This window comes from Borostomias antarcticus (assembly GCF_949987555.1).
Source record: "Borostomias antarcticus genome assembly, chromosome: 33".
Taxonomy (NCBI): Eukaryota; Metazoa; Chordata; class Actinopteri; order Stomiiformes; family Stomiidae; genus Borostomias; species Borostomias antarcticus.
In genome coordinates, this window is record NC_140266.1 from 1,723,986 (window position 1) to 1,751,983 (window position 27,998).

Genomic DNA, 27,998 nt, shown 5'->3' on the forward strand with positions numbered 1-27,998 from the left:
TCTATCTCACACACACACACACGCACGCACGCACACACTCTCTCTGTCAGGCACACGAAGCACACTTCCCACCCAACTTCCCAGCCCCTGAATTTGCTCTCAAAAGGTGCAATCACAATAAAAATAACAAAAAAGCAGCCAACTGCAGCATCCAGTCTCCATAGGTGATTCTCTCAGCAACTCTGCGCCAAACACACCACCTACCCACTTCTCGAAACACGTACCCTCCTCTCTGATGGAGAACAATACTTTACAAACAAAACCTGTATAAAGTAAATCATGATGGATAAGCATTCGTAAAGGAGAAGTATGATCATGGGAGCAGATGTAGCACAAGTATTCACGCTGTTTCATAATCTGGACTGAGACAAAGCAACTGTGATTCAAAAACGAGAGATGAAGTAACCGTCTGTACAAGTTGGTTTCCACGGAGTTGCAGCAGCTGGGACAGTCTTTCTGTTGTAGAACAACCCCTCAAATCATTTGTGAATATTTCAGGGTGTTGGGGAGGGTAACCACTGTTTGGTAATAACCCCCAACCTGTACTGGGATTTACTGGTTGGAATTGACACCATATTTGCAAATAATACGGCTAATCCTCCTCTCCGCACTTCATAAACGGGGGCGGGGCTTAGGGGGTGATTCAGGAAGATGGACACTTCCATGGTGGACAAAGAAACAACAGTAACTTTGAGGTTGAAAAATTAAGTAAGGAATCAGTCAGTCTTCTTCTCCATTCTGTGGGCGATGTGAACCATTCTTAGTGTGTTGTCTGCCTCGGCAGGAAGCAGTGAGTCAGTTTGTAGTCCCTCCGCCTGCCGGAGACCGGGGTGCAGTGCTTGCTGTGTTTACTCCCGAACCACAGTCTCCAGACACTAGGAGGCTTTGCCCAGCTCAATCTTCTTCTGGATCGCCCTGGCTGAGTGGTATATCAATGAGTCTATCAGGCCAGCCACTAAGGACAGAGGGGGCGGAGTTATATAAAAACATGTTAGAGGGGGCGGAGTTATATAAAAACATGTTAGCTGAATCATAATTCTTGCTTGATCTGCGCATTTATCAGTTCAGTAGTACAGAATGCAATATTACTCAGACTCAAAACACTACAGTCAGAGTGGAGCATTATCCTCCGGACTACTGTACAAGGTGAGATGTACTGTAAGATGTATATGATTGGCCCACCTGTAAACACGCCCCCTATGATGGCGCACACCCCTGTGAGGAAATGTGTGAACGATCTGAAAAGATATGAAGTATGGAGGGGGTAAGACAAAATGCACCCAGATGAGATACAAAACATTACTGTTCAATAGAATATTAGGCTATTTAACTCTTCACAACGGGGATGGAGGGAAGTGGAGTTCTAAAATGAACGCTTTTCTCCGTGTCATGTTCTTCCTTTACTTTACTAGCTTTATCAGCCTTACTCACTTGCTGTCTTTGAAGGTGTGCAGTTTCAGTATTTTATGTTCATGTATGGTAGCCTGGCTTCGACAGCCTGATCACGTGAGCTCACATTCAATTTCCCTCCATAGATCCGTCTGGTCATCCAGCTGAGAGTCCCAGCCGACCCAATATTGGCCAGGTCGATCACAACCATTTATCTTATATGGTGCGGGTTTGATAGCACAACTGTACCCACTTGATATGTCGTCGACAATACGATGACTGACCCGCGTTTCATTGCTCTGATGGGTTGTAGGTCTATCCAATTGTGTCCAGAGGCATTTTGGTCTGACGTTGATAACGCTTCTTAGAAATCTGAAATAAACTCAGGATTTCCAGACCCTCCACATTTTAGCGAATTAGGTCTGGCGAAGCCAGGCTACATATGTTGTGCTTTTTCCTCCATCCATCCCTCCATCCATCCAGTCAGTCGGATCTATCTATCTATCTATCTATCTATCTATCTATCTAGTGAACAAATCACAACCTGTAGAACGTGAACCTGGATGATAGATGATGTGTGTGCAGGAACAGATCTTAATGTTCCACATCAAAATATCTCCACAGCGACCTACCGCTGTTTCTCTGTGAACTTGACCATCATGGGTGAGAGTTCATACAACACAAACACTCCTGGAAGACCCTGGTCTCCTATCAGCCCGTTAGCCACTTTCTCATGTCTGGTCACAGAGAACTGGTTCGTTTTCACCACCTGGAAAATACAAGCAACAACTCAACATGTCATCTTCCAGCAAGAAATATTTTGTTTTTTGATTTGTTTTATTTGAATCTTCTTACCTCTCCGTCTCCTTTTACATAGATGGTTGGGACTATTTTCACAAAGTACTGGTACATCATTGATGCTTGAAAATAAAAACAAAACACCCTTGTCAATCATCACAAAGAAATACATAATCCAACACTTTGACCACAAGGTGGCACTATAGTTTTTTTCTAGAACACAGTCTATCCTTGTTGCGTGTTATCTACTTCCTTTAATGGAGTCTATTCAGAACGGTACTTGAGGAAAGCACCAGGCGAAATCACCCGAAACTCATCATTTTATCTTCTGGGACACTTTCAAATAACCTTGTAAACTAAGGTAAGTCAATGTGGCCGCCGATAAAAGTGCCGTGCTGGGCAAATGCCGACGAGAATATCACGTATTGTTTTCAAGGCCACCGTAGGTGACAATCTATCGCTAGCTGGCTAGCTAACTAGCTACTTATGGTGCGTTCGTTTATAACTGGGAGGTGGCAAATTGCGACTTGCTAGGAATGATTAAATAAAACACCGCATGAACTCGCACTTCCTCGTCGCAAATTCGGATGTTTCTCAGCCCCCAGTTGCTCGAATGCACTAGATATAACTAGATAACTGTGATATAATGGTATATAGATATAACTAGGTAACTGTGATATAATGGTATATAGATATAACTAGGTAACTGTGATATAATGGTATATAGATATAACTAGGTAACTGTGATATAATGGTATATAGATATAACTAGGTAACTGTGATATAATGGTATATAGATATAACTAGGTAACTGTGATATAATGGTATATAGATATAACTAGGTAACTGTGATATAATGGTATATAGATATAACTAGGTAACTGATATAATGGTATATAGATATAACTAGGTAACTGTGATATAATGGTATATAGATATAACTAGATAACTGTGATATAATGGTATATAGATATAACTAGGTAACTGTGATATAATGGTATATAGATATAACTAGGTAACTGTGATATAATGGTATATAGATATAACTAGGTAACTGTGATATAATGGTATATAGATATAACTAGGTAACTGTGATATAATGGTATATAGATATAACTAGGTAACTGATATAATGGTATATAGATATAACTAGGTAACTGTGATATAATGGTATATAGATATAACTAGGTAACTGTGATATAATGGTATATAGATATAACTAGGTAACTGTGATATAATGGTATATAGCTCGAATGCACACAGGTCGGAGGTGGGTATTTTCCCACTTGCGACTTACCACCTCCGACCACAAACGAATGCACCATTAGCACAGACAAATGCATGAAATACATGCCCGTTAAAACTCCCAGGAAACAACAATCAATGACAAACACTTATCTATTAACACTTTGCTATCTTAGCTAGCCATTGTTCGCAGAATCCGACATGCTGGCTAACTTGGGCTTAATCGCCAACATGCCTTGCAAGCCTACTGACGTTAGCTAGCGTTAGCTAAGCACTGACTTCCTTGTCTTTTGAACCAGAGCCAACGCAAGCTTGGCTTGGCTGACTGACTGACCTGTGCCACTCTTCTGAGTTTAGACTAGCTGGAAACATCTTGGAGGGCAGTAGCTATGATGACATGGTGCCGTTGTGTTCTCCTCCCTTGCAGATGCCTGTGGCAGTAGGCCCCTACGGACAGACTCAGCCCAGCTGTTTTGACCGAGTCAAAATGGGCTTCACGATGGGCTTTGCTGTGGGGATTGCGGCTGGCGCCATGTTCGGGGCCTTCTCTTGTCTAAGGTAGCTATGGTTCAGATCCCAACGAAACAAACTACGGTGTGTGGGGCAATGCCCACTGTGTTGCTGACTGGCCAATGCCCACGGTGTTGCTGACCCCTCCTCCTCCCCTCTCCTCCTCCTCCAGGGTAGGGATGAGGGGGCGCGAGCTGATGGGAGGAGTCGGCAAGGCGATGATGCAGAGCGGAGGTACGTTTGGAACGTTCATGGCCATCGGGATGGGCATCCGCTGCTGAAGACCCGTCCCTCTGATCGTCACTTTACCGAACTTAACTTCCACAGTGGGACTTTTTATTTTTATTCCTACAAAACGCAATGGTGGAGCTTGGAAGGCTGGTTCTGGACTGTCAATTGAGGATGTAATCCTGATGCTTTTTAGTTTCCTGATTTTAGTCAGGAAAACTGACCCCTCAAGTTGCTATATCGCCGTAGTTCTGCTAGAACTGTGTCTCTATGGCCCTGTGATGGAATATGATGTATGTCAAATAAAGGCTGTGATTTCAAATACTCATAGTGGGGTATCATGTATATGTTTGGGAGGGTGGGTGGGTCTATGTTGGGGGAGGGTTGGCCAACCTTGTGGAGCTGCCACATCTGTTCCATCCAGAGGGTTCACAATGCCGGGGTAGTCCCTCCCGAAGGATAAATGCTTGATTAGGTGGGTCATGTTGATCTGAAACACACAATAGAAATCGTCACATTATACTTTCAGCTTTAATCTCAAAAGGTCCTTCCTTCCTCACCTCCTTCTAAAAAAACAAGGTACAGGGGGTTCTCCACTCAGACGTGCTCCTCTGCTGCACTTTTACAAGGCCAGCAGAGAGGGTACAAGGACTCAAAAGCCCGACTTTTGAGTAAGGAGAACTTTGGGAATAAGTTGAAATATGCAAGCTGTGGAATGTAATGTACTTACATTGTCCAGACCAAAACTCTGCAGATCATGAACTGAAAATAAAACAACATTTGTTAGTAAAAATGCTGAATTAAAATGCTGGGTTAAAGTTCCACAATGTTTTCTCAATGTAAATGGAGGATTGTTTGGTGTCATAAAAGCTATGATGTTCCCTTATCCAAGTTATGATTGTTCAATCCACAGCCCTCAAGCATGATTTGTCATTGATTATTTACGGCGTATACCGCCTCCAATAAAGATATATTCAACCTTGTCATGCTGGTTATTGAAACCACGGCAAGTTAGAAGCTTGATTATTGCTTTAAATGACAGTAAGCAGCGACTATGACTGATGAAATTAGACTGATATTCTGATATTTCACTGGTCAGTTTAGAGGAGGGGATGGCATGTAAGGTTTTGGGGGCTACAAAAAAATACTACAAAAAGATGGACTTACTTTCCACAGCATGCACTGCAGAAAGAAGAGAGAAGAGTCACTATATGACAAAGAATATGGCCCACAGACAACTACAGTACTGAGTATGGCTTTTACTAGACCTCTGGATACAAGGCCTGTCGCACCAACCAACAAATTGCACTGACAAATTCCTCGTAGGCGCAAGCCTAACTTGGCCAAATGAAAATCTGAATCGGTCGCTAGGCTCTAAGGCAATACCGTTATACAGAATTTCTTCATTGTGTTTGGGGTTCTTGCCAAATTCACATCACATGGGATTCTTGCCTCTTGTTTCAGCTTTTATGCAGACTGCCACATTGCGAGACAACGCGCGGAGCGGAAAGTGCTTTGGACCTGCGGCTTTGCGTGGTTCCCTACTGTGCCATGTTATTTAGTCCGAATGAGCAGTGCGAAATCAACGATAGTATTGAATTGTATTTGATTAAATGAGGTGATATCAATCAAATCTCAACAGTCCTTTTGACTGTGGTAATTTGGTATTTCATGTGACAGAAGGAGGCATAAATCACTAGATGATTAGTAAGTACGGTGTTAGTAAGCCAACATTGTGGGCAACAATACAAGTACTGTGTCATTTTACATAAAAGATACATCTGGAGATCATACAAGTAATCCAGTCAAGCTCACAACAGAATCCAAAAGAAGAGGGTACCCCAGAAAATTAAAGGAGAAAATAGATTCTGCCGTTTTATATATATATAATATATATAATATATTTATATAATATAGCCTGTTGTCCTCAGGACATGGCCGCCCTCAGTGGGTGGACTTACCGTTTGATATTCTTCTCTAAGAAAGTGCTATAGGCTGAGACTACAGGAGGATTTTGCACATTCGCGTAACACAAGGGTCTGTGGCTCTGTGGTCTGATACACCACCTATACAGCACCTATACACCACCTATACACCACCTATACAGCACAGAGGATCGGAATGACTGCGATGAGTCTGCGCTTTTCTGAATAACAACGAGCCTCATTCACCGATATCTTTCCAAGTTCCCTTCATAAATTTGTTCCTAAGAAAGGTTCTGAGAAAAGCCTCCGTCTGACTCTGGAACATGTAGGGGTAGGACCTATACCCACCCCCCCATTGCTCTCTGTAAAGCGCATTGTGTTGCCTCTGTGTATGATATGCGCGATGCAAATAAAGTTTGATTTGATTTGACAGCAGGGAGCTCGGTCAGAAGCAGGTCTTACCGTGCACATGAGACTGCTGGAAACTCTTCCCAGGGGCGAAGTGGAAGTTCCCTGCCACCTGGTGAGATGAACGCAAGAGAAGAGTTCAGAAGGAAATCAGCCGGTTAGCGTGTGTGTGTGACGTACGTGTGTGTGTGTGTGTGTGTGTGCTACCTTGTTGACCTCCAGGAATCCGTAGACCTGGCAGCCCTCGTTCTTCTGCTCCTGCATCTTCTGGCTGAAGCCCTCCCTCTTGCACTGCTCGATGGTGTCGGGGTTCCTGAAGGCCCACCCCCGCCGACGGTACGCCTCCCGTACGTCGTCGCACGTGTTACAGCACCTAGACAACGAGAGATCGTCCCCGATGTTACACACACACAGACACACACACACAGACAGACAGACACAGACGAAGCCATCAGAGGGCAATACATGCACCCAAATCATGCCACAGGCCGTCGCAGACGGCCGAGGAGACTCACTTCAAATCTTCTGTCTCAGCTCCGAAGCAGCTCTCACATCGCTCCGGGTCCAGCTTACTGGGGTCAAACACCTCTCCCTCTTCTTTCCCCATCTCTACGCAAGACAACAACAAACGATATCAATGTCAACAACAACAAAGAAGGTTGAATCAGCCATTGTATTGCTGTCACCGGGCTGGCTTTTAGCTTCATTTCAAACCTGTATTTATACTCGTAAAGCACTGAGTTTTCCCTCATTTAGGGTTGAGCTAGCGACGTACCGTGCTTCTCGGCCTCGGTGGTGACGGGTTTGCCGTCTTTGTCCAGCCGCTGTTTGAACAGGTTGTGTTCCACGTCCAGCTGTTGCTCTCCTGCTACGTCCATGGCGTCGATGCTGAGGTCTGGGGGGGGGGGGGGGGGGGGGGACAGCCACGTCACGGTCTGTTGAGTCTCCTGTACGCTACAGCTGGTGTGTGTCATGCAGTCACATTTACTGAGATGTCATCGTCTGAACAGACGCAATACCACCATCGACGTCGTCATTCTGTAGATAGTTAAAGTCGCACAGAAACGGATGTTTGAGATTATCTAACTTCCGTAGTTTGATGTATTTCCGACGCAAACAGGCTATGAGGGTGGGACATGAGTTGAGGAATTTGATTGGAACATTGACAAGTGGACGGGTTTTAAGAACTTTAGACAGATTCGATAGAAGGATAGCGTTGATTGACGGGTGGATGTCGTGAGATTATTGGCCTAAAATCTAAGGTACCTGTTTTAGCTACCTGTCATTGCACGTCATTCCAGGAAGTAAGAAATTATATACTTATAGGCCTTACTGCAGATTTTATATTATTTTTTGTTAACTCATTTGGGGTTCAGTGTCTTGCCCAAGGACACTTCGCCAGGTGATCAGAAGGAGCCGGGATTCGAACCGCCGACCCTACGGTCATTGGACGACCCGCTCTACCTCCTGAGCTATACAGCCGCTTCAAATGTAACTTGAAGTAAAAGTGTGAAAGCTTAAAAAAACATGGGTTGTACAAGCTCCCTGCTCTTTCCCTCCAAGCGGATGGCACCATGCCCAGTTATGTGCCATAGAGGCTTGTATTTCCCCACAGGTGTCCCCAGTTATGTCCAATAACATTGAAGAGCTAGGCCTATATGTGTTTATGTTCATGTTTATGTTCATGACGACCGAAAGCTCAGCCAAATAAATGTATATTAGCAAGTGTGTGGAGATATCTTTCCGCTACAGCTAGTAAACCGAGGGAGGAGTTCTTGTGAGTAAGTAGTGAGTTGTTAGTTATACTCACTCCCTCAGTGTTGATACCGTCCAGGGCGAGCAGTTTAGAAATTAGAATATAAGAAACTACAGGGATAGCTAACACATAATGGCCTACCATGTAGGCAACTTTTCTGTAACTATTTGTGCACTCTCCTGTTAGTCATGTCTCTATTATGTATTATTTAGCCCGTGTTTATTGCTCTGTAAATGTTCTGAGCCAATAGACAAACATTTTCTCATTTTGAGAGAGGTCAGGGAAGAATGTTTACAGCTCACTTTTTTGGCCCCCGGGTGAAACTTGTTTTTTTTGCTTCCCTCTGGAATATGTAGGGGTGGGACCTATGCTCACCTCCCTTGTTCTCTGTAAAGCACATTGTGTTGCCTCTGTGTATGAAATGCGCTATACAAATAAAGTTTGATTTGAAGCTGTATGGGTTACACTAGCACATTCACTTCTAACAGGGCTACTACTGAGTTACTACTTACAGGCACAGGGCATGTGAGGGAATATGACGTCAATGTTGATTTTCAGCTTGTCTCCCCGTGACGTGTCCACAAACAGTTCAGGGTGGACCTGAGGAGACAGAGACACAGCTGGTAACATCATAAAGAAAACAGCCCGACACAGGACACTTGGAGGACAACTGCCTGGACCATGGACATCTCAGAACTCTTGTCTCATCCAAGAGTTTTTATTCCCAAAGTTTTAAAAAATCCAACCAGAGCTGTATTGAACATGTTTGTCTTGTGAGGACGCATGCGTGTGAGAGAAGAAAGACAGAGTTACAGTTCAAACTACTGTTGAAGTTGGAAGGAAAGGTGAACTGACAGGCAAACTGAACACGAAAGGTACTTGCAGTGGGTCGTCTCTTCTGTGGGTCGTCTCGTACCCGACACACCTAAGTAGCACACCTAACTAGTTAGTACAGACGTGTGTGAACCCACCTCCTTAGTGAGGTAATACTGTAGCTCAGAGAAGAACAGGATCAGCATGATCAGCCCACTGATGATGGTGACTGGAACGGGAGGAGGAGAAATAAATGAATGTCAGAGCTTCCCTCGTAACGTTAACCCCTCAGCACAGACACACCAAACAAAGAGACCTGGGCTACAACCAGACAATGCTTTCAAACAGGTATAAGCTAACACAGCTCTGACATAGACACAACAGTCAGAAACAAATGGTGTGCACACGATATGTGGTATTCTTGGCGTAAGTTTTGCAGGCTAGTATGTAGCTAGTCTAGTATGTAGCTAGTCTAGTATGTAGCTAGTCTAGTATGTAGCTAGGCTAGTATGTAGCTAGTCTAGTATGTAGCTAGGCTAGTATGTAGCTAGTCTAGTATGTAGCTAGGCTAGTATGTAGCTAGTCTAGTATGTAGCTAGTCTAGTATGTAGCTAGTCTAGTATGTAGCTAGGCTAGTATGTAGCTAGTCTAGTATGTAGCTAGTCTAGTATGTAGCTAGGCTAGTATGTAGCTAGTCTAGTATGTAGCTAGTCTAGTATGTAGCTAGTCTAGTATGTAGCTAGGCTAGTATGTAGCTAGTCTAGTATGTAGCTAGTCTAGTATGTAGCTAGGCTAGTATGTAGCTAGTCTAGTATGTAGCTAGTCTAGTATGTAGCTAGGCTAGTATGTAGCTAGTCTAGTATGTAGCTAGTCTAGTATGTAGCTAGGCTAGTATGTAGCTAGTCTAGTATGTAGCTAGGCTAGTATGTAGCTAGTCTAGTATGTAGCTTGTCTAGTATGTAGCTAGTCTAGTATGTAGCTAGGCTAGTATGTAGCTAGTCTAGTATGTAGCTAGTCTAGTATGTAGCTAGGCTAGTATGTAGCTAGTCTAGTATGTAGCTAGTCTAGTATGTAGCTAGTCTAGTATGTAGCTAGTCTAGTATGTAGCTAGTCTAGTATGTAGCTAGGCTAGTATGTAGCTAGTCTAGTATGTAGCTAGTCTAGTATGTAGCTAGGCTAGTATGTAGCTAGTCTAGTATGTAGCTAGTCTAGTATGTAGCTAGTCTAGTATGTAGCTAGGCTAGTATGTAGCTAGTCTAGTATGTAGCTAGGCTAGTATGTAGCTAGGCTAGTATGTAGCTAGTCTAGTATGTAGCTAGTCTAGTATGTAGCTAGGCTAGTATGTAGCTAGGCTAGTATGTAGCTAGTCTAGTATGTAGCTAGTCTAGTATGTAGCTAGCCTAGTATGTAGCTAGTCTAGTATGTAGCTAGTCTAGTATGTATGTAGCTAGGCTAGTATGTAGCTAGTCTAGTATGTAGCTAGTCTAGTATGTAGCTAGTCTAGTATGTAGCTAGGCTAGTATGTAGCTAGGCTAGTATGTAGCTAGTCTAGTATGTAGCTAGTCTAGTATGTAGCTAGCCTAGTATGTAGCTAGTCTAGTATGTAGCTAGTCTAGTATGTATGTAGCTAGGCTAGTATGTAGCTAGTCTAGTATGTAGCTAGGCTAGTATGTAGCTAGTCTAGTATGTAGCTAGTCTAGTATGTATGTAGCCTAGTATGTAGCTAGTCTAGTATGTAGCTAGTCTAGTATGTAGCTAGTCTAGTATGTATGTAGCTAGGCTAGTATGTAGCTAGTCTAGTATGTAGCTAGGCTAGTATGTAGCTAGTCTAATATGTAGCTAGTCTAGTATGTAGCTAGTCTAGTATGTAGCTAGTCTAGTATGTAGCTAGGCTAGTATGTAGCTAGTCTAGTATGTAGCTAGTCTAGTATGTAGCTAGTCTAGTATGTAGCTAGTCTAGTATGTAGCCAGCTAGCTTAGCATCAAGAGTATGAATGATTGGTCGAGAGCGTCTCGAGCCCAAACAACACTCACCCGTAGCTCCGCCCCATGTCTTAATCCTGAAATCCTCTAATGTTTTCGGATACGCATCAAACTGTTTCAGTTTATTTAATGTGTCCATCGTTTATCACACCCGTCTACCGAGGAGACTCTCGACACACACCAGTCGGCGAGAAGTACTTCCGGGTACTTCCAAGGTATTCGCAGGGAGCCAATCGGCGCCCACCGCGTAGGCGAACAGCTGTACTAGTCTGACCCTTGACCTGCCGGTCACCTGCTGGGAGATCCTGGATTCTTCTTGTATTATGAACTACCTGTACTGGTCTGACCTCTGACCTGCCGGTCACCTGCTGGGAGAGCCTGGATTCTTCTTGTGTTATGAACTACTTGCTGCACGCAGATGTTGGTCCTTTGTCTTCTAAATGGAAGATGGAAGTTAAACACAGAGTGATAGTCCACACCAACACATTATGATTATTAGTTGTTGTTTTAAAGATAGTTTTGGGCATTTCTGCTTTATTATACAGGACAGTGTAGACTGACAGGAAAGGTGGGGGAGAGAGGGAGAGAGGGAGGGAGAGGGGGGGGAGAGAGAGGAGAGAGAGTAGAGAGAGAGAGGGAGAGGGGAGGACATTCAGCACAGGGCCCGGGCCCAATTCGAACACAGGCCGCTGCGATAGCACTAGCCTTCACGTGGTACGCGCCCTGATTATTAGAGTTTAGTCTTCCGCATTCAAAGGTTAGTGTTGATCAAATGCAGAAGAATGCCAAACACGATTAGTACTGCCAACATGACAGAACAGAAGTCTGTCCTTCAAGCACGCAGAAGAATATTACGACTGTTGGGTTATAACGTTTTTTATTCAGTACACCACTGTAAATATTTACACAACAAAGTGTAGAGATTCTACTAACAAGTGAAGCGACAATGAACTCTGAAGAAAGGTTGCAAGAAGTCTGAATAATGGACCCCACCCCCTCTCCTCCTCCGCTGTTCTGAAACAGAATGACCCCTTAACAACAACCTGGACTCATTTTATTCCATAATTTATTTTGTACAGTAAAACAGAATAGATGCTGTGTTGCATTGCTTGTTTACATCCTCACCCACTGTCTGAGATGCGGTGTATGAGGAGAGGACACCAGCCACTTATTGATTTAGGGCAACCATTTCTTAGCGCAAGCATGGCTGGATGAAGATGGATAAACAAAGCGATCAGAGTTCGAGCCTGGTGGTCGGGAAGGTCAATAGGTCATGGGTCTATTTCGGGGGCCTGTAGGCAATCTTCCTGCTCTTCAACACAGACCACCTGTGCCTCTTCATGTAGTAGAGCAGGGGTATTAGGATGGACATACCCATCAGCATCTAAGGGCAGAGACAGGTAGAGTTAGAGTTTGAGTGGTGCATTCATACCGTGTGTGTGTGTGTGTGTGTGTGTGTGTGTGTGTGTGTGTGTGTGTGTGTCGACGTACCTTCAGGCCCATGCGTTTGCGTTGGTCATGCTCAGGCTCAGCTGCCCACCTCAGGAAGGTGCACACATCCTTGGCCACCTGGCTCATGGTGGCAGGAGTTCCTGTCAGACGACAACAAAGGAAGAACATGAGGGCTGGGACAGGCGGTGTGCTTCATCCGATAAGTTGGCGGCAGTCCACCGACATTGGTAGATGATGGCGAGAAGTGTACTGACCGTCATCGAACTCGAGCACCTCGTTGTAGATGGGTGGAGCCATGCCGATGGCTTGGCCTGGGAAGTAGGGGTTGTAGTATAGCCCCTCCTTCATAGACACGCCCGCTGGAGGCTCACAGTAGCCAGTCAGGAGAGAGAAAACGTAGTCTTCGCCACCATGTCTGTGAGAGAGAGGGAAAGCGAGAGGGAGGGAGAGAGAGTCAAAACAGTGTTGTACAGATTTTTTCAAATATTGGACGAAATTTCACTCAAAGAGATTCCCTATGACCCATCATAGCTAGGTTCCCCTACGACCCTATGACCCATCATAGCTGGGTTCCCCTATGACCCATCATAGCTGGGTTCCCCTATGACCCTATGACCCATCATAGCTGGGTTCCCCTATGACCCATCATAGCTGGGTTTCCCTACGACCCATCATAGCTGGGTTCCCCTATGACCCATCATAGCTGGGTTCCCCTACGACCCATCATAGCTGGGTTCCCCTATGACCCATCATAGCTGGGTTCCCCTATGACCCATCATAGCTGGGTTGAGTCACAGGGGTGGGGTGAGGTGAGGGTGTGGCTACCTGGCGTTGACGATGTAGCTGAGGTCCGGCGGCAGCGCTCCGTTGTTGGCGGCGCGGGCGGACTCTGGGTTGGGGTAGGGCTGGGGGAAGTAGTCGGACAGTTTCCCCGGACGGGTGAACATCTCCCCGGACTCATCAGGACCGTCCGCAACCTCGATCTGACCACGACAGGGGGACACAAACCGTACTTGTTACTAAAACTCCACTGTGTGTCTACTGTACCTATAATGCAGAGGAGGTGGGGTCATCTTTCGTCGCAGGCGAAGTACTACAACGATCCTCCCTCTTAAGCACCTATTGTATTTTGGATTGCTATTCTTGCACTTTGCCTTCAGCACTAGATTATTCACTTAGTGACTTCTGATCTCCATGACAGGAGATGCACTTCTTCTTCGTGTACTACTAACAAGTAGTAGTACATTGGCTTTTCCTACGTTAAATGCAATTATTGTTAGTCGCTTTGGATAAAAATGTCTGCTAAATGACTGTAATGTAATGTAAAATATTGTCGGATGTCCATCTGGAAAATGTAGGCTTTAGGCTTTAGTTGTCATCGGCGAATGATAAGACCAAATAGGCCAGAGATGGGCAGGAGCTGTCGGCACTTCTTACTGGAGCGTTATCTAGCTCTACGCTGTAGGCTCTCCACTTATTGATTACCAACATTCATTCATTCATTTTAAACTGCTATGTAGCCTATAGCCTATTGAGGAGTTCATTGTAGATTATTCGGCCCCACCCGGGGTATGCATGTGTACTCACCTCCTCAGCCAAGACCTTGACCTCGTTCTCTGTGTGCGAAACACCGACCAGGTTACGGAAGGCCAGGTACTCCATGCTGTGGCAGGCGGAGCACACCTGCTTATACACCTGGTACCCACGGCGGACGCTGCAGTCACACACACACACGAGAAACACACAGAGCACCCACAATGAGAATTACACTAACCCCTATCCACTGACTCCGGTTGCAGTGCGTTCCAGTTACCGTACGGCAGCCTGAGTTGACCGCGACCGCTCTAGACAATGATTGTGTTTCCAGCAGATACGGTGCGGTTTCACAAGCGTCCCAGAACCGGCTCTCCGCGGAACGATTTCGATTAATTCACGATTAATTGTGCAGTCCGACAGTGCGTCGCTCGTCAGTATAGCGACCACCCTCACTTTGCCCACACCGGGTTCGAACTCTGGTCCTCTGACTTACAAACGCACATCACCACCACCACCTCCCATAAATACCGCTACCAGCTACACCATCGAAATGCTAGCAATTCGGTTGCGCGAGTGGCCAGTATTTTTATACTGAGGAATGAATTAAACTCGCTTAGGTGTGTGTGTGTGAGAGAGAGAGAGAGAGTTCTACCTGGCGTGATCAAGGGCAGATAAAGGGCCTCCGTGGCTCCAGGGGTAGGCGGGGGCATGCAGCTCCAGGTCCGAAGCCTTGACAGACTGCTGCAGCATCAGCGCCAGACCAGCTCCCCCTGTTGTCATCACCCCCAAAGCCGTCAAGGCAACCTTCTTTCCCCTTGGCAGACTGGCGAATGACATGCTGGCCTGGAGAAGAGAACCAATGGTAAGGAAAACATTGTGGAGGCCTGTCATGTCAACAATGAGCCACCTGATTAACCCACAGTACCAGCTCACACCTGAACAGGCTTGAACATTTCTGACATGTCTCCTTCACCTATGTCTATGTCCTTTGTAAAAATCTATCAGAAATGTCAGGGTGCCTCCAAAAACCGAATAAATATCTAAAAAAGGGCCCATCATTTGTACATCATTTCACATATCAGCGCTTCTGCATATTGTTAGATGACCTGTAGACACATGCAGCAGGGCTAGAAAGACAACACTTTTCAACATGGTGCATCCCATACAACGAGCGAGGTCACTTCACTGGCAGGGTGTCAAGATAATTATTCTAACTCAAACATGCCAACTGATGAAACACAAGCAAGCTATTATTAGTGGTGCACCAACAGTATTTTGCTTTGGCAACTGTTGTCAATATACCACTGATGGAGCTAGCTAATAACTTTAGTTTATGAAGTTAGTTGTGACTTAAACTGGCACTTCATCGCATTTATGACCACTAATCTAACCTTAAATGTCACAAAACAGGGATCATAAACCCATTTCCAAATCAACGGAAGCCGGTAGTTTCAGCATGGCTCCAGTAACTGGCTCACCCTGACTTAGCTAGATAGCTCGGTTGTAGTCGTGTAACTAACGTTATCTAGCTGTCAGCACCCAAATCACACATTTAATTGTACTTTCGCAAGAATGACGAAAGTGAGACCCGTCACAAGATCATAAAAGGGTGATTACCGCAACGTTTTAGCTCACGTTATCTCCACTACAGACGTCCGGGTCTGTGTGACCTTGCCTTACCCCGTAGCCGAACACTAGCTAGCTGGTTAGCGGCTAACTGGCAGGATAGCTGTGAAAAAGTACCAATAAAAACAGATAAACAAATATTCTGTTACACACAAGATATAACGCATATATGTTGTCATACCCTCGATGTCTGGACTGTTTTTTGTGCGTTCAGGAGGGCTCTCCCACTCCCGGAATGCACGACCGCTCGTAGCGCCGCCATTTTCTTTTTGCTGCCTTGAAACACCGGGGCAACGCGGCGGACGCGGCTGGAGACACCCTCCCAAAAAAAATTTTAAAAAAAGAAATAAAAAGAAATAAAAAGAAATAAAAAGAAATAAAATAAAATAAAATAAAATAAAATAAAATAAAATAAAATAAAATAAAATAAAATAAAATAAAATAAAATAAAATAAAATAAAATAAAATAAAATAAAATAAAATAAAATAAAATAAAATAAAATAAAATAAAACCATTTATTGCAAGACAATACAGGTGAGACTGTTAATATTTCATTATTGGATTGTGGTTCAATTGAACATACAGTTTCATATAAAGTGGATCGATTGAAAAGCACTTGTATATAAGTTTATTTCATATAAAGTGTTTATAAGTGATGACCACCATATTATCGCGCCACCTAAAGGCCGGATGACTACAAACGTTCTCCAACCATTTGCTGTATTATACCTCCATGGCTCCAACCTACAAACGTTGCAAAAACGTTGACTGTTTCTGAACGCAGCACAGATGTCATATGACCATACGCAACATTCACGCGCTTTTCATGCAAACGCCTTCTTCCGTGCTCTCCGGATAAAAGCACCGTGGTCTTGCTGTTAGGTATTCAGCTTGCATACCAAGGTATGTATCCATAGCGCTGTTTTGTTAAGCTTCATTTGCAAAATATATCCCTAAACAACTTGAAGCTTGCCATCAGTGTCAGTCGCAACTACTGCCAGTTGTGCTGTGAATGGCTGTGAAGTTTTACTGCTCATTGAGTGCATCACCTTAACATAACAACCAGGTTTGATGTCCCCCTCTTTTCAGATGTGTCGTGTGGTTTGGGCCCTGCTGCTGGGAGCACTGGGGACTCTTGGGGCCCCTGACACAGATGTAATCAAGTACCTCCCTGGGCTTCAGAAGCAGCCCAACTTCAAACAGTACTCCGGATACTTAAACGTTGCTGACAATAAACACCTTCACTACTGGTACGTGGTTATAGTTGTTAACACTCTCACAAACGGACCAGAGCTCTTTACTCTTTAATCTTTGTCTAAAGGGACCACAGTTGAGCTCTACAAACTTGTGTTGGTTAGTTGAACGGTCCTGGCTCCACACAGGCGTTACAACTGTGATTTGTGTAACCCTAGTTAGTCCATGTGGGGAAAACCCCAACTCATTCTTTCTTTCAGACTTAAATACAGATGTTGGTTTCACGTATGTGTTGTATCCAAAGAATCAGTTGATCTGACTTCCTGCTTATGAATTACCTCAAATAAGATTTTGCATTTTCATTGAGGAAGTAAGTTATTCCCTTTGTTCGGTTTGGCATCTTCTCTATTCTCTGAACAGTTTTACAAGAAAACTAGACAGAGAAACTATATACATTCAATATCCTCAACACGTTAGCTCATGTTTTTAGTTCACTTCTCTCCATGTGACCGTGCGTGTGTGCGTGTGTGCGTGCGTGCGTGTGTGTGTGTGTGTGTGTAGGTTTGTGGAGTCTCAGAAGGATCCAGCCAACAGTCCTGTGGTCCTGTGGTTGAACGGGGGCCCTGGCTGTAGCTCTCTGGACGGCCTGCTCACTGAACACGGGCCTTTCTTGGTGAGTAGAAGGCGTTGGGGGCCGTTACACACCTGGGTGGTATTGTGGCCAGGTGCGTAGGCAGGAAATACAAGTCGGGCTCCTGCACACTGTCTCGGCTTGCATATTAAAACCTGTTTTATTGCTGCAATGTTTCAGTACTTGGAATTTTGTCAGACATCCAGACCAAGGTCCGACCAAGTACCAAAAGGCTGTTTTGATATATAAAACCATCCATTACCATGTGACTACACAACATATTTACACCACATGTAACAGTGTTGGGTTCCTCTTTGACTGATTCACTCAGCCATACAGTTTTTGTTTTAACTTTTGTTTTAACATTAACTGACACTACTTAAACAGTTTAAGTCTTGAATAACATTCTATTTTCAGATTCAAGACGATGGCATGTCACTGGAGTACAACCCTTACTCATGGAATATGGTTTGTGTATTTCCCTTCAGTCAAGCACAGTCTCATTCCTACTCTTCCTCTTTCTAGTACAAAACTATTGTACTTCATTGAATGGAATCATTTGCAATTTGCGATGGAGTCATAAAGTTTTGTGTTGTTTTGTAGATTGCCAACATGCTGTACCTGGAGTCACCAGCAGGTGTCGGCTTTTCCTACTCAGATGATGGGAACTACATCACCAATGACACAGAGGTGAATGTTTTACTATAATTGTCAGGGTTCTTTGTTAGCCTTATCACCATGAAGTCCTGTGACATAACATCATCCCTATTGAGCGTCTCCTGGTCGTCAACCTGCAGGTGTCCATGAACAACTACCTAGCACTGAAGGAGTTCTACAGGCTCTTCCCAGAGTACAGTAAGAATGAATTGTTCCTGACTGGAGAGAGCTACGGAGGGATCTACATCCCCACCCTGGCGGAGAGAGTGATGGAGGACGACAGCATGAACCTGCAGGTGAGGGAATAAAAGACACGGAAACGACCTGAACTTGAAGATCTGTCTTGTTTCCCAGTCAGCGGATGATGTGAACATCACTCCCACGGAAGGAGGGAGGGAGGGAGGGAGGGAGGGAGGGAGGGAGGGAGGAAGGAAGGAAGGAAGGAAGGAAGGAAGGAAGGAAGGAAGGAAGGGAGGGAGGGAGGGAGGGAGGGAGGGAAGGAGGGAGGGAAGGAAGGAAGGAAGGAAAGATGGATGGATGGATGGATGGATGGATACTTACTTTTAATGAATAAATTTGTGTTTTTTTGTAAAAAATCTTTCTCCAGGGGATTGCTGTTGGTAATGGAATGTCCAGTTATGAGATGAATGATAATTCCCTGGTGTACTTTGCCTACTACCATGGCCTCCTTGGATCAAGGTATTCTGCCTGCAATTCACTTAATCTCATAGTAAACATGCCCAGTAAGTAAATGAGGTCTGTAAACAATCTTTTTGACAGGTTGTGGACAGACCTACAGGCATATTGCTGCAAGGATGGGAAATGTGATTTCTACTCTAGCCTCAACCCCAACTGTTCCATGATTGTGAGTCATTTACCTATTACCAAATAACTAATCTCTTGAGATTTGACGGATATGGATGGAAAATTGTCTGCTGAATTGTATTGGAATGGCACGTGGAATACAAGATCATTTTTTTCTTTATTATTTATCTAGTCAAGTCAAGTCTTTTTTTTTCTATAGCACATTTACAAACAGCTGTGGCAGAACCAAAGTGCTGTACAGATCAAAGCAAAATGTATACAAACGCATAAGAATAGTGCAAATACAGAAAAGTACAAAGAAACAACAAAATAAAAAGTGCAGCAATTTACAAAACAAAGTAAAAGGAACTAAAATGGCAACAATTGTGTTATCAGGGGTGCAGGCAGAAACTCTACTCAAAAGCGAGGGAGAAGAGATGGGTTCTGGGTTTTATGATTATTAAATGCATTAAAAGCTCTATTCCCTCCTGTAGGTGGCACAGGTGCAGATTATCGTGTACAGCTCTGGACTCAACATGTACAACCTGTACGCTCCTTGTCCTGGAGGAATCGGCCAGCGAGTCAGGTTAGTCCCGCATGTCATTATAATCATCCTTCACCAACTGCCTTTTATTTAATTTTTTTAAAAAAAAATTTAAAGATATTTTTTAGGGCTTTTCAGCTTTAATGGGACAGGACAGTTTTGAGAGAGACAGGAAACGTGGGGGAGAGAGAGAGAAGAGGACATGCGGCACAGGACCCGAGCCGGGAATCGAACCCGGGTCCGCAGCGCGAAAGACTAGCCTTCATATGGGGCGCGCCTTACCCAGTGAGCTACAAAACATTTTTATGTGGACAAATCATTAAAAAAAACTCTAACAAGGATTGTGAACCAATAATATCACGACTCCTGGTCGCTCCCGAAACAGATACCACATGGTACCAACGACGTAATACTATTGGCTCAAAAGCCTTGTTAGAGGCGGGAACCAAACCTCAGACCTCTCGGAGAGAGAGAAACACAACATTCATTTCAGTCCATGCGTACACAGCCAAAACAAGACACGGAATGACATACACATGGAGTGTGTGTCTATGTGGTGATGTGTGTTTGTATTGGGTGTGTGTGGTGAGGTGTGTGTATCAGGTGTGTATGTGTGTGTGTGTGTATATATCAGGAGTGTGTGCGTGTCAGGAGTGTGTGTGTTTCAGGAGTGTGTGTGTGTTTCAGGAGTACATGTGCACGAGGCGATGCGTGTGTGTCCGTCTCCGGCGCGTGCGGCGCGGCGTGTGTATCGGGGGCGTGCGTGTCCGTGCGCGCCGACGCCGCGGCCCCCCTCCGGCGTGTGAGCGCGAACAGCAGGGAGGGGCGGGACAGCGAGGACTGGGACCGCCTCCCGAAGGAGGAGGAGTTTCGGGAGGCGGAGCGCACCGTGCTCCTGAAGGAGGCGCTGGCCAGGTAGTAGAGGAGCGGGTTGAACGCGCTGTTCCCCGCCGCCAGGCACAGCGTGACCACCAGCGCCCTCTGCAGCCCCACCGTGGCGGCGCAGCCCCACCCGCCCACCACGGCGTGCAGGTGCAGCGTCCGCATCACGTGGTAGGGCAGGAAGCAGAGCAGGAAGGTGGCGGTCACCGCGGCGACCAGGCGCACGGACCGCCGCACCCTCCGTCTGCGTCTGGCTCCGCCCCCGCCACCACCGCCCGGTCGCTCCCGGTAACGGCCCAGCTCCCCCCCGGGCTGCCCCTCGGTCAAGCGCCGGACGATGCTGCCGTAGCAGCCGAGGATGGTGAAGAAGGGCAGCAGGAAGCCGAAGGCCACGCCCACGTAGTTCAGCGCGAGGATCCGCCTCCAGCCGCTGCCGCGTGGCTCGAAGCAGCGGGGAAGCCCCGCCCTCTCCGTCACGCCCTGCAGCAGGAAGGGCGAGGAGGCCGCGCCCACAAACGCCCAGATGCCCAGGCAGCCCAGCGCGGCGCGGGCGGGCGTGGCCACGGAGCGGTGTAGGAGGGGCCGGACTACGGCGAGCCAACGGAGCGCGCTCAGTCCAGTCAGGAAGAGAACACTGCGGAGAGGAGGACACTCACAATAGTAGGGCTTGACCATAGAGACTTGGGCTGCGTTCCGAATCGCTTACTTCTACTTCTTACTACCAGTACCTACTACAGCTGCCCTTAGAAAGTATGTACTTTGCAAGCAGTAGGCATCCAATTGGGACATACTACCTTGTCATAACATTGCGCCTTGAAATTTGCCCACATCCGTCGCTGTCCAAAACGCGACATTCGTCTACAGCTGTCACGACTCGCACATGTGATGCAAATTTCCGCTGCGCACAGGATTGTGGGTCAGAATAGCCAGAAAAGCCTGCTGGCTTGCATACTGCAAAATACGACCGGATGTAGTAGGACATCCTGGTATTTTTGCCATACTGCATGTGGCATACTATGTATTGGGACATACTACATCCTGTTTTGGCATACTATATAGTAGGGTAGTATGCGATTCGGAACGCAGCCCTAGTGATCTGAGCTGTGTGTGTGTGTGTGTGCGTGCGTGCGTACCTGGTGTACAGGTTGACGTAGAAGCAGTACACGCACAGCCGGCAGAGCCAATCAGGGAGGTCCCAGCGGGCGCCCCTGAAGTAGTAGGCCAATCGCAGCGGGAGCGTGAGGGAGAAGCCGGCGTCCGACAGCGCCATGTTGGTCATGAGCACCGTGGAGGCGGACCGCCGCGGCGTCAGACACAGGAAGACCGCCAGGGCGCCGGCGTTGCTCAGCAGCGCCACGGGGAACAGCAGCAGGTAGGCGGCGGTGTAGGCGGCGTACTTGAACGCCTCGTCGTCGCGGACGCAGGAGGGGCTGCTGTTGCCAGGCAAGGCGGCCGACGAGAGGTCGCCCAGGGTGGGAGGGGTCGGGGTGTGGATGGAGGAGGGGGAGGGGTCAGGCCAAGGAGCTGTGGGAAGACACACCCACCACCATCATCATCATCATCATCATTGTCAACACCAGAACAAACTGTAACATTGTGACTGCCTTCATTTGCATGGGATGTAAAATGTGTGCATGGTATGTAAAGTGTGTGTGTGTGTGTGTGTGTGTGTGTGTGTGTGTGTGTGTGTGTGTGTGTGTGTGTGTGTGTGTGTGTGTGTGTGTGTGTGTGTGTGTGTGTGTGTGGTCAAACACTGATCAGCGGTGGGAACGTTGTGTATGAGGAAGAGCGCACTCTAATAAAGGGTCAAATTCCAAATCCATTGTGCCCAAGAAAACGACCATATGCAAATCATCCAGAACTGGTCGGGCGGCGGTTACCACGGCTACCACGGACGATCAGAAGCTAAACAGGTGACAGGAATGTTCCTGCATCAACAAGTAGTACAGTAGTAGTACAGTACAACAAATCCCAGAACCCAGCCAGCGAGTTAAGGGCAGCTCATCGGGATGATGGGCGTCTCATAGGACCGACCCGACCGCTAAGACCACCAGAACCTCGTCTGGATCAAGACGAGATATTCCGCCGACCAAACTCCGCGGTCAGACGCTTGCGGAGCTCACCTGTCATTCCGCTGCCGTCGGGGGGGGGCGCGCCCTCATGCCGCTCCTCGTGGCCGTTGGTCCGCGGTCGGCGTCCGCCGGTGTCGACGCCAGGGGCGGAGGGTGTACGGAGGACTTGTTACCCGCCGCGCTGTGGCTCTGCCCACTTCTCCAGTCGCCGCCGGTAGCAGGAGGAAGTTCTCGGTCTCAGAAGTCCTGCAGGTCTGAACTGTGATGACACCAGCGCATGCGTCTCGTCTGTCCGGTTTAAATTCCGTGGAACCGAGGCGAGACGGGACACCAACTGTTCCTCCCACCCCTCTGACGTCTCGCCAGCTTCCCTCCTCCCTCTACCCTCCTCCCTCCCTCTCTCTCTACCCTCCCTCCCTCCTCTCTCTCCTCCCTCCTCTCTCTACCCTCCTCCCTCCCTCTCTCTCTACCCTCCCTCCCTCCTCTCTCTACCCTCCTCCCTCCTCTCTCTACCCTCCTCCCTCCTCTCTCTCCTCCCTCCCTCCCTCCTCTCTCTACCCTCCTCCCTCCTCTCTACCCTCCTCTCTCCTCCCTCCCTCCCTCCTCCCTCTACCCTCCCTGACTCCTCTCTCTCCTCCCTCCCTCCCTCCTCTCTCTACCCTCCTCCCTCTCTCCTCTCTCCTCCCTCCCTCCCTCCTCTCTCTCCTCCCTCCCTCCCTCCTCTCTCTACCCTCCCTCCCTCCTCTCTCTACCCTCCCTCTACCCTCCCTCTCTCTCTGGGGATGTTTATTTTTTTAATGATTCGTCTGAATACATAGAAATGTTATTATTACAGTATAGCACCTTTAACTGCTGTAGATGCCTCCGCTTACTTAGTTTGAGCCTTGATGGAACCGGTCCTCTCTCCTTCTCTCATTCTAACTCCTCTCTCCTCTCCTCTCCGGCTCGGCGTTGTTGTAGCGTCGACAACGGGCAGCTGGTGATCCGGGACCTGGGGAACAGCTTCATCAACCACGAGTGGAGCGGGCTGTGGCGCGAGGTGAAGGAGTGGGCGAGGGAGGAGGAGTGGGCCAGGGTGGAGGAGTGGGCCAGGGTGGAGGAGTGGGCCAGGGTGGAGGGTGAAGGAGTGGGCCAGGGTGGAGGGTGGAGGAGTGGGCGAGGGAGGAGGAGTGGAGGAGTGGGCCAGGGAGGAGGAGTGGGCCAGGGTGGAGGAGTGGGCCAGGGTGGAGGAGTGGAGGAGTGGGCCAGGGTGAAGGAGTGGGCCAGGGTGGAGGAGTGGGCCAGGGTGGAGGGTGAAGGAGTGGGCCAGGGTGGAGGAGTGGGCGAGGGAGGAGGAGTGGAGGAGTGGGCCAGGGTGGAGGAGTGGGCGAGGGAGGAGGAGTGGGCCAGGGTGGAGGAGTGGGTCAGGGTGGAGGAGTGGGCCAGGGTGGAGGAGTGGGCCAGGGTGGAGGGAGGAGGAGTGGGCCAGGGTGGAGGAGTGGAGGAGTGGGCCAGGGTGGAGGAGTGGAGGAGTGGGCCAAGGTGAAGGAGTGGACCAGGGTGGAGGAGTGGGCCAGGGTGGAGGGTGGAGGAATGGACCAGGGTGGAGGGTGGAGGAGTGGACCAGGGTGGAGGAGTGGAGGAGTGGGCCAAGGTGAAGGAGTGGGCCAGGGTGGAGGAGTGGACCAGGGTGGAGGAGTGGACCAGGGTGGAGGAGTGGAGGAGTGGGCCAAGGTGAAGGAGTGGGCCAGGGTGGAGGAGTGGACCAGGGTGGAGGGTGAAGGAGTGGGCCAGGGTGGAGGGTGAAGGAGTGGGCGAGGGAGGAGGAGTGGGCCAGGGTGGAGGAGTGGACCCAGGAGGGTGGAGGAGTGGACCAGGGTGGAGGAGTGGGCCAGCGTGGAGGAGTGGAGGAGTGGACCAGGGTGGAGGAGTGGAGGAGTAGGCCAGGGTGGAGGAGTGGACCAGGGTGGAGGAGTGGAGGAGTGGGCCAGGGTGGAGGAGTGGAGGAGTGGGCCAGGGTGGAGGGTGGAGGAGTGGACCAGGGTGGAGGAGTGGAGGAGTGGGCCAGGGTGGAGGAGTGGAGGAGTGGGCCAGGGTGGAGGGTGGAGGAGTGGAGGAGTAGGCCAGGGTGGAGGAGTGGACCAGGGTGGAGGAGTGGGCCAGGGTGGAGGAGTGGAGGAGTGGACCAGGGTGGAGGAGTGGAGGAGTAGGCCAGGGTGGAGGAGTGGACCAGGGTGGAGGGTGGAGGAGTGGACCAGGGTGGAGGAGTGGAGGAGTAGGCCAGGGTGGAGGAGTGGACCAGGGTGGAGGAGTGGAGGAGTGGACCAGGGTGGAGGAGTGGACCAGGGTGGAGGGTGGAGGAGTGGACCAGGGTGGAGGAGTGGACCAGGGTGGAGGAGTGGGCCAGGGTGGAGGAGTGGAGGAGTGGGCCAGGGTGGAGGAGCGGACCCAGGAGGGTGGAGGAGTGGACCAGGGTGGAGGGTGGAGGGGTGGAGGAGTGGAGGAGTGGGCCAGGGTGGAGGAGTGGAGGAGCGGTCCAGGGTGGAGGAGCGGACCCAGGAGGGTGGAGCTCAGCAGAGCATAGCAACCCGCCTTTCATCCGGGTCTCCAGGGAGCTTTGGATCATACAAAGACCGAGAATGTTTCTCTCATTGATCGTAGCTGTTAATTACTCACTCGGATTGATTTCAAGTCTTTTAAAAGTTCTTCTCTTCTTCTTCTCTTCTCGCAGAAGCTGCAGGGCGTGGCGTCTCTGTACAAGAGTGTGAGGCTGGACCCTCCCTGCACCAACTCCACCCCGTCCACCCTGTACCTCAACAACGCCTACGTTAAAGCCGCCCTCCACATCTCCCCCAACGCCCTGGACTGGCAGATCTGCAGGTGAGCTGGAATGACCGTTATGTCATGTGATTGAATGTCATGTGATGAGCTAACACACCCAGGTGTGGCCCTCCTGGTTTCCAAGCACCACCACCACCACTAAGATGAATCGATTCTGAATCAAATGATTCAGAATCGATTCATGAATCCCAAAATCGATCTTTTATTGAATGAATAAATGAAGGAATGAATAGTTCATTAATTCATTCAATGATTCATTCATTCATTAATTTTTGGAAATCAGTATCGATACCCAGCCCTAGTATTGAAGTAAGAAATTATATACTTTGATATAAGATTACAACAAAATTTTGTAATTTTTTTTGGCATACATCGTTGAATAGGTGAACACTATGACCAATTATGTGAACCAAAATGGGACAGAATGCTTTTTTCATTTCAGTGCGACTTTAAGGTTACAGCAAAAAAACAAAAACAGGATTTAGTAACACTAACCGAATCGATTTTGAATCGTATCGAATCGGAATTGAATCGTGATAATCGATTCTGAACCTTGTGAATCAGAATCGATTCTTGAAATTCGAATCTATACCCAGCCCTAACCACCACACCACGGACTAGAAAGCTACGTTCGCTTCTGCTCGATGAGACCATCTGGAGTGTGAACTCACGCTGTCTGCGCCCTCTGTCGCAGCTCTGAGGTGAATCTGGGCTACAGGCGTCTCTACATGGACGTGCGGAAACAGTACCTGAAGCTGCTTGGGGCTCTGGTGAGGTTTGATTTTGACTTTCTGACTGCTTGTGTGGTGGTTTTGAGAAGATGAAGGCAGCTGGTCACGCAGAAGAAGAAACCGGCGCTCGAGTCACACGCGTTTCAGTTGTGTTTTGTTTTCCGTTACCCGCAGAAGTACAGAGTGCTGGTGTATAACGGAGACGTGGACATGGCCTGTAACTTCCTTGGGGACGAGTGGTTCGTAGAGTCTCTCCAGCAGGAGGTAAGGACACTCCGTCGGCCGAGGGAATCTCACGCGTCGCCTGCAAATCTTTTGGATGACTTCTTTCGTAAATATTGGGGCTGTGAAGTGTGTGTGTGTGTGTGTGTGTGTGTGTGTGTGTGTGTGTGTGTGTGTGTGTGTGTGTGTGTGTGTGTGAGAGTGTGTGTGAGAATGTGTGTGAGAGTGTGGGGGGGCTTTACAGTTGGGCAACACCAGCCCATCGCGTCCTGACCCCCAGACTGTGTGACCCCTAGGTGCAGGTCACACGACGGACCTGGACCTACAACACAGGAGAGAGCCAGCAGGTGGGCGGCTTCGTCAAGGAGTTCTCCAACCTGGCCTTCCTCACAGTCAAGGTAACGAGCTCGTTAAAACCAATCATAACGAGCTCATTAAAACCGTCACGCTAGGCACTGAGAGCTGTTGTGAAAAGATTGACCTTATATGTCATCTATGGCTTTGCAGATATATATAATGGTAAATTAACTGCACTTATATAGCGCTTTTATCCAAAGCGCTTTACAATGAAGGCCTCTCATTCACCCCATTCACACACATTCACACACCAATGGCGGCAGCTGCCATGCAAGGTGCCAGCCTGCTCATTGGGAGCAATTTGGGGTTCAGTGTCTTGCCCAAGGACACTTCGACATGTCATCAGGAGGAGCCGGGATTCGAACCGCCGACCCTACGATCAGTGGACGACCCGCTCGACCTCCTGAGCTATACGTCCGCCCCAATGTATAATCTACAGGGGGGCCTACGTGGCCCCTCCCAAACGTGCAGATGTTTTTCCCCACTGTTCATTCTTATTTGAGTGTTTGGTCACCTGACACCTGTCGTCTGTCCCCAGGGTTCAGGTCACATGGTCCCCACAGACAAGCCCGTCGCCGCCTACGCCATGTTCAGCCGCTTCCTGAAGAAGCAGCCTTACTGAGGTCAAACGCGCAGGAAGATTAGACCACTGTGATCCCTCCGACTGTCTCCACTCTTTTCTCTCTCTCTCTCTTCTCGTTCTTCGTTTGGGTGTTGATGTTTCACCCCCCCCTCCCCCCAGGCTCGGGGCCGAGGGGCTATCCTTTTACCACCCCGAGCCTGGGTCAGGGGTCACCCAGCGTTCTCTCTCTCTGATTTGCACGAGCTCGTGAGGAAAAAACGTTGAGGTCCAACGAACAACCACTCCCTCAGTATCCTCAAAGAGCAGTCTTTATGTATCGGGCAATGTAGGCTTTTGTTGTCGCCAAGTAGGAACTAGGTTTTACGTGTTATTGTCTTGATGTGTGTTTGTTGCTGCTTGGTTGGTACAGAAGCTTGCATCCCCAGAAGTGTTTTGCAGGTGAGACTGGTCGCCCCCGTTAGCATCATTGTGTGAGAAATCTTGACGCTTCTACGGTACCTACTGTGACAGGAAAGGACTCTGCTTCAACCTATCGATCAAAATCTGACAATGCCTTGATTTGCACAGTAAAATGATGTATTCATTGTTCTATGGTACCAAGTACCAAGGTGATTTTTTTTTTTTTTTGCTGTATACTATGTAATCAAAGGGATCTGTACACACTGTTAAGTTGTCTTTTTCAATATTCTTTCTCTAGATGTTCATATTGATAATAAACTGAGCTTGATGACAAGATAGTGCCTCGTAGAAAAGTTTAGAGTTGCAGTGATCAAAGGGGATGATGTCTGTGCTTTATTTGTGTTCACAATGATGCTTTTTAAAAAAAATAGA

At 47.9% G+C, this 27,998-nt stretch overlaps 5 protein-coding genes across 6 annotated transcripts; 2 read left to right on the plus strand and 3 right to left on the minus strand.

Moving 5' to 3' along the window:
• Window positions 1-104: 104 nt before the first annotated feature.
• Window positions 105-11,247, minus strand: ergic3 (ERGIC and golgi 3). 2 transcript variants are annotated; one of them, XM_084460542.1, is made up of 14 exons: window positions 11,107-11,247; window positions 9,231-9,301; window positions 8,772-8,859; window positions 7,279-7,398; window positions 7,019-7,112; window positions 6,711-6,876; window positions 6,558-6,615; window positions 5,338-5,352; window positions 4,901-4,932; window positions 4,564-4,660; window positions 2,245-2,309; window positions 2,022-2,158; window positions 1,183-1,238; window positions 105-955 (listed from the first exon to the last, which is right to left on the minus strand). In XM_084460542.1, exons 1-14 carry the CDS (start codon window positions 11,192-11,194, stop codon window positions 876-878), a joined length of 1,167 nt encoding a protein of 388 aa, XP_084316668.1. In that variant the 5' UTR covers window positions 11,195-11,247; the 3' UTR covers window positions 105-875. The 2 variants fall into 2 exon arrangements, with proteins under 2 accessions (XP_084316668.1, XP_084316669.1); XM_084460543.1 differs by lacking the exon at window positions 5,338-5,352.
• Window positions 2,444-4,499, plus strand: romo1 (reactive oxygen species modulator 1). Its single transcript, XM_084460544.1, has 3 exons — window positions 2,444-2,548; window positions 3,860-3,990; window positions 4,115-4,499. The coding sequence occupies exons 2-3, from the start codon at window positions 3,860-3,862 to the stop codon at window positions 4,221-4,223; spliced, it is 240 nt and encodes a 79-aa protein (XP_084316670.1). The 5' UTR covers window positions 2,444-2,548; the 3' UTR covers window positions 4,224-4,499.
• Window positions 11,248-11,954: 707 nt separating the features above from the next.
• Window positions 11,955-15,937, minus strand: cyc1 (cytochrome c-1). The gene is made up of 7 exons (XM_084460662.1): window positions 15,851-15,937; window positions 14,696-14,886; window positions 14,095-14,221; window positions 13,333-13,490; window positions 12,762-12,922; window positions 12,547-12,647; window positions 11,955-12,439 (listed from the first exon to the last, which is right to left on the minus strand). Exons 1-7 carry the CDS (start codon window positions 15,929-15,931, stop codon window positions 12,335-12,337), a joined length of 924 nt encoding a protein of 307 aa, XP_084316788.1. The 5' UTR covers window positions 15,932-15,937; the 3' UTR covers window positions 11,955-12,334.
• A 549-nt stretch (window positions 15,938-16,486) lies between these two features.
• On the plus strand, window positions 16,487-27,975 carry ctsa (cathepsin A). Its single transcript, XM_084460785.1, has 15 exons — window positions 16,487-16,573; window positions 16,760-16,920; window positions 17,426-17,537; window positions 17,913-17,963; window positions 18,099-18,185; window positions 18,293-18,448; window positions 18,760-18,851; window positions 18,933-19,017; window positions 19,451-19,542; window positions 23,415-23,493; window positions 25,165-25,313; window positions 25,969-26,044; window positions 26,180-26,269; window positions 26,524-26,625; window positions 27,123-27,975. Exons 2-15 carry the CDS (start codon window positions 16,760-16,762, stop codon window positions 27,204-27,206), a joined length of 1,416 nt encoding a protein of 471 aa, XP_084316911.1. The 5' UTR covers window positions 16,487-16,573; the 3' UTR covers window positions 27,207-27,975.
• Window positions 19,933-22,512, minus strand: cysltr3 (cysteinyl leukotriene receptor 3; the record flags this gene model as incomplete). Its single annotated transcript, XM_084460628.1, has 4 exons — window positions 19,933-19,958; window positions 20,202-21,016; window positions 21,516-21,815; window positions 22,478-22,512. The coding sequence occupies 4 exons, from the start codon at window positions 22,510-22,512 to the stop codon at window positions 19,933-19,935; spliced, it is 1,176 nt and encodes a 391-aa protein (XP_084316754.1).
• Window positions 27,976-27,998: the final 23 nt, after the last annotated feature.

What these genes read in the sequence shown, in the direction of transcription:
- romo1 (XM_084460544.1), top strand. Translation starts at nt 3,860, where the DNA reads ATGCCTGTGGCAGTAGGCCCCTACGGACAGACTCAGCCCAGCTGTTTT. An exon ending in GGGGCCTTCTCTTGTCTAAG is followed by an intron (nt 3,991 to 4,114) that starts GTAGCTATGGTT and finishes CTCCTCCTCCAG; the next exon opens with GGTAGGGATGAGGGGGCGCG.
- ergic3 (XM_084460542.1), bottom strand. Translation starts at nt 11,194, where the DNA reads ATGGACACATTAAATAAACTGAAACAGTTTGATGCGTATCCGAAAACA. An exon ending in AGTATTACCTCACTAAGGAG is followed by an intron (nt 8,860 to 9,230) that starts GTGGGTTCACAC and finishes CTGTCTCCTCAG; the next exon opens with GTCCACCCTGAACTGTTTGT. An exon ending in ATGTAAAAGGAGACGGAGAG is followed by an intron (nt 2,159 to 2,244) that starts GTAAGAAGATTC and finishes TGTATTTTCCAG; the next exon opens with GTGGTGAAAACGAACCAGTT.
- cyc1 (XM_084460662.1), bottom strand. Translation starts at nt 15,931, where the DNA reads ATGGCGGCGCTACGAGCGGTCGTGCATTCCGGGAGTGGGAGAGCCCTC. An exon ending in TCTGCCCTTGATCACGCCAG is followed by an intron (nt 14,222 to 14,695) that starts GTAGAACTCTCT and finishes GTGTGACTGCAG; the next exon opens with CGTCCGCCGTGGGTACCAGG. An exon ending in TCAAGGTCTTGGCTGAGGAG is followed by an intron (nt 13,491 to 14,094) that starts GTGAGTACACAT and finishes TGTCGTGGTCAG; the next exon opens with ATCGAGGTTGCGGACGGTCC.
- ctsa (XM_084460785.1), top strand. Translation starts at nt 16,760, where the DNA reads ATGTGTCGTGTGGTTTGGGCCCTGCTGCTGGGAGCACTGGGGACTCTT. An exon ending in AATAAACACCTTCACTACTG is followed by an intron (nt 16,921 to 17,425) that starts GTACGTGGTTAT and finishes GTGTGTGTGTAG; the next exon opens with GTTTGTGGAGTCTCAGAAGG. An exon ending in CTGGACTGGCAGATCTGCAG is followed by an intron (nt 25,314 to 25,968) that starts GTGAGCTGGAAT and finishes CCTCTGTCGCAG; the next exon opens with CTCTGAGGTGAATCTGGGCT.